At 41.2% G+C, this 10,690-nt stretch overlaps 1 protein-coding gene across 3 annotated transcripts; it reads right to left on the bottom strand.

Moving 5' to 3' along the window:
• Positions 1–7,676: 7,676 nt before the first annotated feature.
• On the bottom strand, positions 7,677–8,866 carry LOC109422823 (uncharacterized). Of its 3 annotated transcripts, none has more exons than XM_019697715.3 (3): positions 8,491–8,866; positions 8,223–8,421; positions 7,677–8,161 (listed from the first exon to the last, which is right to left on the bottom strand). In XM_019697715.3, exons 1-3 carry the CDS (start codon positions 8,645–8,647, stop codon positions 7,825–7,827), a joined length of 693 nt encoding a protein of 230 aa, XP_019553260.3. In that variant the 5' UTR covers positions 8,648–8,866; the 3' UTR covers positions 7,677–7,824. The 3 variants fall into 3 exon arrangements, with proteins under 3 accessions (XP_019553260.3, XP_019553262.3, XP_019553259.3); XM_019697717.3 differs by having other exon boundaries at positions 8,518–8,866; XM_019697714.3 differs by having other exon boundaries at positions 8,223–8,865.
• Between the last annotated feature and the right edge of the window lie 1,824 nt (positions 8,867–10,690).

Genomic DNA, 10,690 nt, shown 5'->3' with positions numbered 1-10,690 from the left:
TTGTTGATGTTTGTGACTTTTTTGATGCAAAGGAAAGGAAAGAAAAAAAGTGAATAAGTTGAAACATCAATTTAACCTTTTGGAATCGATTTTTTTCGCCGCTGTTGACGCAACCTCGCTGGTGTCGAACACGTTTGTTATGCTCGGTTTCATCGCCGGGGTCATATATGACCCCTCCGGCTCCAAAGGGTTAGTGCCAATAACATGTTTAAATCAGTGGTAAACCAGATGTCCTAAGAACTGCAGGTCCAAGCAGGGGTCCAAGAGATATGGCGGGCTCGAGGGCGGGCTAGGTGTGTAGAGTGCGATGAGAGAAATACTACCCAGGTAACCACTAAGCACTGTTCTGAGCATTATAACGGCCATTAAACAGCTTTTCAGTGCTAAGTAGCTCTATATAACCAGTAAGAACTAAATTAAGCCCTGTAAGCCTATATAAAGCCTACAAGCTGTAAAGAAGTTTGTCAGTGCTGTCACAGGGCTTGGAGCACATGACGTTTATATCAATCAAAATAGATTTCGACCAAAACAGACTCGAGTCGGTCATTATCAATACATTTTAAACATCCATGTCGGACGGGATTGACGAAACGGGATTATTTTTGGCATATTTATCGGAATGGTGTTGTTAAATAGATAATGGAATTTGGTTATCTTGATTATTCCATTTTTTTTCAATCAAGACAAACTCCAGCTCGTTTCCCTCTTCTTGTGAAACGTTTCCCGACCATTTATATAAACATTGCTTCTCCTGCATCAATTCCTGCGTTCGTTACCACCAACCTTACCACTGAATCATCCTCATCCCATATCATTTTCAACCCTCGAAATGCCCAAACTATTTTGTTTTTCATGGTTTAAATACTAGTTTGATCACACCATTCCCATGGTGCATTGGTGGAGCAGATGAGAAAGGCAACGGACTTGGACTTGATCAGGAACTCGGAGGACAACAGCTAGAATCTGGATGAAGTAGCAAAAAAGCAACTTCAATGGAAGCGAAGGAAGTTAGAAAAGAACAGGAGATAAACAATTTTTTTTTCTTTTTTCTTTGTCTCACTTTTGACAACTTTCGCTCCAGAGACTTGGTACGATATTTTAAAGTTGGCCGTATATCAGCCGAATAATTCGCCAAAAGTGGCTTTTGAGCAGCTCTATAAGAGGATATAGAACCAATTAGCTCTGTTAGCCAGGTTCTACATTCGACTATAGAGCCGACTTAATGCCATTTTTACGGCTTAATGGTTACTTGGGTAATGCAATGTAGGCCAACCCGGAAAGATGCAGGTCAGATTACCGTAAATCAGTAGATGAGTTCAACACTTCAACACTATTCTTTCTGTATTTGCATTTAGGGGAGTTTTCTCCTCTTCTCTCTTGTGAACTTGCCTTCGACCACAATCGAATCAAATGCGGTTGACAAACTTTATCTTTGACGTAGAGCCATCTTTAACATATGGACTGGACTGAACACTGAAATGACTTTTAATATAGGTTCATCTGCGAGTTCGCTTTTTAACCTAACTTATATTTGAATCGAACTTGACAGTTATCTCATGAGTTGTTATGTATTTCAAACTTTAGTCAAACTGGTGCCTCAATATTGCAATAACGGTTAAGCACGCTGTAATGATACTTATGTACCTCGTCACCCACTTCATGCAACTACATTAGTGGTCTAATAACACTTAGCGCGCTCGGCATAGTTCCATCATGCCGCTCAAAGTGTTGCCACAAATAATGCTTAGTTTGCGAAACCCGATTATCTGGCTGGTGGGGAATGGGCGCCCAAGCTTCAACTGTTAATGCAATCAGAGACTACTCAGACGTGGGCGATCCTATATATGGAGGGTTATCCAAAACGCTCTGGGAATTCCCAAAGCGCATTCTAATAAATCTAATAAGCCTAAGATGCCATTAACAGGAGGAAAATGGCAAGATAATATAACAATATATGGTTTATGTAATGTAAAACAATTCAACATAACAAAAGAGAACCATTCCAAAACCATTTGATTAAATGTATAACCAGTAGTGAAATTACAATTAAAAACAATTTATTTACGGTACATTTTATTGTTTGAAACAATTCATGTACCATACAATGTACGGTATATTTAAACCCACGTATCAGTATTTTGAACAATTCATTAACAATAAAATGTATGGTTTTGCAAAAAAATATATATGGAGAAAAATATTTTTTTATATTGTTACGATACTTAACAACCTGTATAATATATTGTAAAAATCTTATTTACAATTCACGGTATGGTATCCAACATTACATCTTATTGTTTTTGTATTTTTATTTTTACAGTGGTGTCTATTGTAAAAATATGGTTCTAAATAGTACTGTTACAATATAACGTTCGGTTTTTCTACTGTATTTTTTATTCGGGGACACCAACCCTCAACTACCTGAAGGGCGTTTTGCATCAGGTCGGAAAGGGTGCTGATGCACATACCAACTAACAATGTTAGGTAGTCGTCGGTAAAACCATAAGTAGGAAAACCGCTATTATTGAGTTGCCTCAATAGCGTATCTGCTACGAGATTCCACAAAAGCGGTGATAAGACTCCACCTTGGGGGCATCCACAAACACTCAATTTCCTAATCCTTGCTAGACGCAATGTCGAGAAGAGATATTGCAGACTACATCCCAAATTGGACTATCACACTTTTTTTGTTAAGCCTAAAAAGTGTGATAAAAGTGCACATTTGCCTCGGATCGTCTCGACGTCTTTGGTGCACTTATTCCTCTATTTACAAGGAATAAGTGCACCGAAGACCTCAACTCGATCCGACGTGGTCCTGCGCTGCAATCACACTTTGAAGGTCTGTGCACACTATTGTGTCAGTCCAATTTGGGGCGCAGTCAGCAATATCGGTTTTTGAGCATTTGGTGAATCCAATTGGAAATCATTGGAGATATACCATGACTCCGTGCGGCTTCCAATATGGCATCGAAAGGCACGTTGTCAAAGGCACCCTCGATATCTAAGAAAACACCAAAACAATATTGCTTTTGAGCGAATGCTTTCTCGATATCGTAAACAACCTTGTGTGAAAGAGTCACAGTGGACTTACCAGATTGGTAGGCATGTTGGTTCACATGAAGAGGCACGTTGGCCAGATGAATATCACGGATGTGATGATCCACAATGCGTTCTAAGCATTTCAGAAGAAAAGAGGTCAAACTGATAGGTCTGAAACTCTTTGCTTCTTTATACGACGCGCGACCCACTTTCGGAATAAACTTTACAGTAATATCCCGCCAGGATTTGGGAATATACCCTGTAGCAAAACTGCAAACAAGTAGTTTTTTCAAAACATGTTTGAAATAATCAAATCCCTTCTGAAGCGAAATAGGATAAATCCCATCTGCCCCAGGAGATTTGAAAGGAGCAAAGCTATTAAAAGCCCACTCAATCGATTCTATAGTTACAGCCGAGCCGAAGCTAAAGAATCATAACTACAAGAAAAGACATCAGGATCATCCGAAGATGTAATATCTACACATCCAGGGAAGTGTGTGCTGAATAAGCATTCCAGAACTTTGAAGTCAGATCGCCATTTGGCAAACGAAGTTCGTTCACCCGGAAATCCTTAGATTTCGCAAGGATTTTGTTTAACCGACTGACTTCACTCAAGCTGGAAACATTTGTACAAAGGTTTTTCCAGCCGGATCGCTCAGCAGACCGGAGAGCTTTCCCGTAGGCCTTGCGAGCCGACCTGAAAGCCTCCGAACCAGCCGAACGTCGTCTGTTCCAACTCCTTCTACATTGTTTCCTGAGTTTCGCCAGATCAGAGTTCCACCAAGGGGTTCCTCTTGTGATCTTCACAGACCGTAGAGGGCATGCTTCTTCAAAAGCTTCTATGATGAAGGTCGTTGTAGTATCGACGGCATCATCTAAATCACTTGGAGTGTCAATGGATGGTGAATATCCATGAAATTTGGCTGCAACCAAATCAGTATAAAGATCCCAGTTTGTTGACCGAGGATTCCTGAAACGCAATGTTTGCGAAGTAACATTTAAATGTTCAAAAAAGGTATAGCGATAATCAGATAAAGATTCTTTATCTGACACATGCCAATTGGTCAGCTCGTGACTAATTCTGCTAGAGGAAAGTGTTATATCTAACACTTCCTCTCTAGCAGATACCATGAAGGTTGGGCGGTTGCCTATGTTAAGTAATGCAAGATCTGTACTACTTAAGTACTCCATCAAACTGGAGCCTCTCAAGTTAATGTCTGAGCTGCCCCAGATGATATGGTGAGCATTAGCATCACTGCCAACAATTAGCGGAAGGCCTTTTGAAGTGCAGTATGCGATGACTTGTTTGAAAGCATCCGTAGGGGATGGTTCATCATGCGGTAAATACACAGAACAATAGACGTATTTCCTGTTGAGGTTTCCAACAGATACATCAATTGTGATAGCACATACATCTCTGGTGGTTAGTTCAGAGATGAGTGTAGCAACTATTGCGTTGTTGACAAGCACACAGGCTCGAGGCATGGCACGCGAGTTTGCCATTTCATGTTTACTGAAAGTGACAAACATCGGGTTCACAAGGTTTCCTAGATAGAAATTTCCCTTACGAAAGTAAGGTTCTTGTACCAAGGCCACTTGGGCTGTACCATTTTGCATAAGTCTGCAAAGATTGATCGTTGCTGTTCTTTTATGCTGAAGATTGATCTGAGCTATCCTAACCGTAGCCACTACCCAAACTAGGTAAGATTAAACTCTTCGCAACAACAGCACAACAAAGAAGAGCAACAATAAAACCAAATCGGTATCGATTGGAAAACGCCAAAGGCGAGGATACACAGAATACACTGTGTAAATCGCATAATGCGAAACCATATAGGTGAAAATTTAAACTAATTAACAACATCTTCATAATCCCGCCCTTATTTAGCCTCAAGTGAGACTAAAGAAGGGCAGCTGATTGTCTCGGAGAAACACAAGGTCCACTGCACCATTGCTCCGGTTAGCGCAGTAAGGGCTACATACTGTGGAGGGCGCCCTGGTACTCCACAGGCTCCGTTAGCGGTTAGGTTTTTTTTAGACCCCCCTAGCCATTCATTCCTAGGCACGGTAAGCATAAAGCCGCATCACACCATGTATTAGGGGTCACCTGTTGGTGGATTCTTACCACCGGAACAGGCGGTCCGTAGTGTTATTCTTAGCCAATTGAGACAATCGCTACCGACAATACACAGCTATCTAGGCTGATCGAGAAAAGAAGTCAATATTGATGATGAACTTCATACAGACTCGAACAGCCGAAAAAACGATATGGAAACACTGATGCAACGATATGGAAACAAAATAGATGAGAAATTATCGACCAAATCAAAATCTATGAACATATCGCTAATGTTATTTATCATTTTTCCTTTTTTTTTCTTTTTCTCGTTTCAGCAACAAAATCGAAACCTCTCTATCTCTTCATTTCTGCCTCTTCCCATCCTATTCCCACATCTTCTTATATCCCCCATCTATTTAATGTATCTGACACTTGTTGGGACTGGTAACGCCAGCGCCTGCCTGTGGAAGATCCCGGTGTGCTAATTCGGTGTAGGACATGTTAACGGGGGAGGCCTAGTAGGTCCACATCTGCCTACAAGCAGATGGGCTGATAGTTGAGCAATTACAATTACAATTACAATTTTATGCTATAACTCTGCCAATTTTGAACCAATTGACACAATTTTTTGAACGCGGTGAGATACGTAATGTATCTAATTCCAAGACAATTGGTTTGGAATTGACTGAGTCATAGCAAAAAGTGCCCAAAATATCGGACACTGCCCGAGTGGCTTGCTACCCTACTACATATCACCGCTACTGTTCCTGATCGTTATCGATGAGATCCTGGTAGGTGCGATTGATCTTGAACCAAAGCGTGGGTTGCTGTGGTTGCAACCCATTACCATGGAGCACATACATGACTTCGATCTGGCTGATGACGTTGCTCTCCTAGCCCAACGGCGCTCTGATATGCAGAGTAAGCGTGCGCAGCTTTTTCTTTCTTCTCGCCTATTCTCTTCGATAAACACAAGAAAGAGCGAGATAAAAGGGGTGGCAAAGGGCCCCTTCTTTTATCTTTCTCTTTCTCGTGTTTGTTTACGAGAGTGAGTAAAAAAAAAGAAAAAGCTGCGCACGCTAGAGAGAGTAAGCTCGATGATCTTGCCGATCGCTCCCCGGTGGCAGTACAGGTCTTACCATAAACGTCAACAAGACCAAATCGTTGGATGTAAACACGGTCAACCCTTCCAGTTTCACGGTAGCTGGGCAAGTAGAGAATGATGAAAGCTTTGAATATTTTGGTAGCCAAATGGCAGCCAATGGTGGCACCAAGAAGTCTTTGATGCAGTCTTGCTCTCCCACAGGAAATTTGGATTGTGCTACTTTGCCCCGAATGTCGTTTCCCCGTACACCGGTTCCCCGAATGGCCCGTTTCCTCGAATGGTCCGTTTCCCCGAAAGTCAGTTCCCCGAATGACACGTTTCCCCGAAAAGACTATATATTACATTCTTGTTCGAAATGATCACGTGTCACAAAATGTTCGTGTCCTAGGAACTATGTTATTCAAAAAGATATCCTACCATAGTTAGACAGGTCTAGAAAGAACGAGCAACAATGTAAAGAAGAAGTCATATTACCATTCTGCATTCAGCAGGGTTTCAGCAGGTCTGAGGAGCAATAAAACTTGAAAGAACCGCCTATAAAATAAAGAAGGGTGTGATTCGGGGAAAAGTACCATTCGGGGAAATGGCATTCGGGGAAACGACATTCGGGGAAAAGTACAACCGGAAATTTGATGTTTACTGAGGTCCTCATTTTAAAAAAATACGAAGGAGTGAGGAAGATAGCACAAACTGGTGCACAGGCTAATAGGTGTGTGGATTGCGCAGTAGCTGGGCAATCAATGAGGATCAATAGATGCCTGCGGTATATAATTCGTGCATGGTGGCCTCACAACTGGATCTCCAACGTGCGCCAAGGGCTGAAAGTCTTTTAAATAAAGACAAATCAATCAATCAATCCAACGTGGAGCTCCATCGTTGATGTCATCAAAAGCCGCTAGCGAAAGGGTCGGCCACACTTTTTGTAGGGAGGCTCATGGCGGCGCAACCTCAACAAGGAAATAAAGGAAGTCGACAGAAATTTTACCTGGCCACAGGTCAAGGCGATGGTGGACCATCGCCCAGGATGGAGATCTTTTAATTCGGCCCTCTGCATCACCATGGGTGCTCAGGACTGAAAGTAAGTACGTAGATGAAAAAAGGCAAATGCTGTGTATTCACTTTGCTAAGTGATTGATGTCATGTAACCTCTAACGAAACAAAGCACTTCGACAATGACTTTTCATAAGGACCTAACTGACGGCCACATCCTGTTATAGAAACAAGAAGAATAATGATTTAGTTTGTTCTGATCAAGTTACTAGCGAAAGAATGGATCGACGAAAAGAAATCGGTCAAGTGAATTATGCTCTAATGAAAAATCCAGGCATTATGTGCTCCTAATCGACGTACACGATGATTTGTCCATGGGCATCTTGTCACACTGATTGGTAACGCTACAAAGCCACACACGGGGAACGACAAAGTAAACGACTTTGCAAGACCCTGTCATCACGTTTCTTACAAAACAGGATATAAACTAGAATAATTTATTCTCAACAGACGAAGGGAATCCATTCACAATCACACGAAACATACATCCTCTCATTCCTCAACAATACAATCGCAAATTTGATACAGTTAGAGTGGCATGTAGGAATATCATCGGTTCAGTTCTTCACGGTTAATGCGAGTACTTCTCCCTGCAAACGTTCCGACAGTTGTGATCGCTTCGAAGCCACTCATCGGAACCATCACAACAGTCGCAAATGCCATCGTTGACCCACGAGCTGGGTACCGATGCGTATCCGCCACGACCCGTCTGATGGCGTTTTTGGAAGCGACAATAAAATCGACCCTTCTCGCAAGCATTGGTTCCCGGCTCATCGCTGCCGTCCTCGGGACAGTCGCAATAATCGTCGTTCACCCGGCTCCAACTGATTTCTCGTTTCCCGCTCAGGCAACGGAACATCGCGGTAGTGCGCACGGAGTATGCATCGATGTCCCGCAATCGAATACCACTAAAAGATAAGCGCGAATTAGATGAGAATTTAGTGAAGGATACAATTTAGACGACCTTACCGCAGAATTCTCTTCTCGTAGTTCCCAACTTTCTCAACGTAAGCATACCGACTGTCGTCGGATGGGCCACTCAGCACTGTGATGCTGCTACTGCTGACATTACCACCAGCCACCACCGCTCCTCCTCCGCCTTCATCGCGCACCTTGTTCCCTGCATCGTCATCTGCCGATTCTGCGACGACTTTGGCGGCTTCATTCCCTGCCGAATGGACACCATGTTCATTATTATTAGCCTGATTTGGGGCGGCTTCTTGCCGGACGAGCGCACCCGCCCACGAATCCGTTTGCAACTGACTGATGTAGAAGATCTGATAGCCGAAAAAGACAATGGCCATCAGCAGCACTCCCAGCAAGGTCATCTTCAGCTTTTGCTTGTAGAAAGGCTTGTAGTAGATGTTGTCTCGTTTGACCCATGTTTTACGCATATTCTGTTCTATAAACTACTTTTCTAAGGCGAAAAATCACTTATAAAAATGTGAATGCTACCGTAGTGGCTACTAGGACTATGATAAAAGCTAGTGAAATATCGGAAAAATTGACTAAATTTCAGTTCTCTTGGTAATTCACTGATGCGATGCTACGTATTTACAACACGTCTTCTTCGTATGCTTTTTGATGGCATTTTGGATGCAATCATCCCAGTGACGTTGACGTTTGGCTTATTGCAAAAGCTTCCGCAAATTCCGTAATAAAGAAAAAAAAATATCTGTAAATATTTATTTAATAATTTGTAATAAATATTTTTTGAAATTTCAATAATGCTTAGTTTATTTTCAATCCATAACTTTGAAAATAATAATTATTCTTTTAGCAGTTTTTGTACAGCTTAGGTAAATACATGCAAACTAAAGTGTCTCGAGTATACCAAAGTGGCGAATCCTTGTCGTTTTGACAGGTCTCCTGCTCGATTGGAACTATGGGGATGACATAAAATCTAAAGTGTCTCGAGTATACCAAAGTGGCGAATCCTTGTCGTTTTGACAGGTCTCCTGCTCGATTGGAACTATGGGGATGACATAAAATCGACTGTTCCAATTTTGACGTTTCTCCTCTTTGTTTTATCCAGGCTCGTTAATAAAATCGACTGTTCCAATTTTGACGTTTCTCCTCTTTGTTTTATCCAGGCTCGTTAATGCAAACAAGAAAGCATGTTTTCTGGGCAAACATAAGCTAAACCAAAAGTTTCTCTATGCCAAGAACTTTTTGTAGACATCAATAATGAATAAATATATTATACGTATTGTGAACAAATATGCTCGGTTAACTAACTTTTTACAAATGTTATTGAAATGCATTCTATTTTCACGCATTATATGAGACAAGCTTGCATTTCTTTACAAAACTTTATGAATCTTGCATAGTGACATCGTTTATGAATGTAGCATAAATGCCTCATCGGCCCAAGATAATTGAAGCCAATCGCTGTGGACATTACACTCAAAAAAATTTACACGTCTGAGCAATGTGTTTTACATATAGATTTGCGCAAATTGTAAAACTTTTGAAAGTCACGTGTAGAACATATACAATCGCCAACTTCATTTTTCCCTCGGACTATAAAGCAGCCCACATGATTGTAATGTGTACCTCACGTGGAATCCGAATGAAATACATATGTATTCTGATTGAAGTGCCAATTAATTCACCTTTTCAATCTAATGAAATTCAAATTGTGAATATTATGTTTCCAGTTCAAAACCGAATTAGCGACATTTTTTCTTTGACTTCCGCTGCTTTTGCCTTGCGTTAAACACAATGTCGGAAGTGGGGCGCTGTATAGAGCACCAGGTGTACAATACAGCGCCCCACTTCCGACAGTGTGTTTAACGCAAGGCAAAAGCAGCGGAAGTCAAAGAAAAAATGTCGCTAATTCGGTTTTGAACTGGAAACATAATACATAAATGTCATATCGAACTACATACGCATTTTATGTTATAATGCACATGGATCATTGTTTGCTACCCATGTAATCCTCGAGGCAAAAATTCTTTGTAAAGTGCCCTTATTTCACGCGAGCTCTATTTTACCATCAAGATTTTAGTTTTGAACTTCGAATGACTTTTTAAATCTTTTGACATTCAAATTAAAATCGTGAAAGCAAAATCGAGAGCTCGCGCGAAATACAGACACTTCACTTTAAAGGTGAATTCCATACTCTGTTTTGATTAAAACTCGAAGTTTGTAATTGTTATAACATTGTTGTTTCTTTTATTTAGCTTGTTCAATGTTATGCTAAATTTGATAGTAAAAATATTATACTTACATTATTCTTTCACTAGTTCACGCTTCCGGCACATCCCTGGGCACATCAGATTCTGGAATCTCCACTCGGAAGATCACTATCCGGTGGATGCAACTTCGTATTATGGGTTGGAACAACAGCCGGCACTTTGCTAGCAAGTATGTTCCCAATCCACAAGGTTGACTGTATCCATCTGTGGTGTATCGTTTTCCCGGTTCGGTGGCAT

This window comes from Aedes albopictus, chromosome 1, assembly GCF_035046485.1.
Source record: "Aedes albopictus strain Foshan chromosome 1, AalbF5, whole genome shotgun sequence".
In the NCBI taxonomy this organism is placed as follows: domain Eukaryota; kingdom Metazoa; phylum Arthropoda; class Insecta; order Diptera; family Culicidae; genus Aedes; species Aedes albopictus.
Note: the sequence above shows the minus strand (reverse complement) of the source record. Positions and strands in the feature narration are given on the sequence as shown.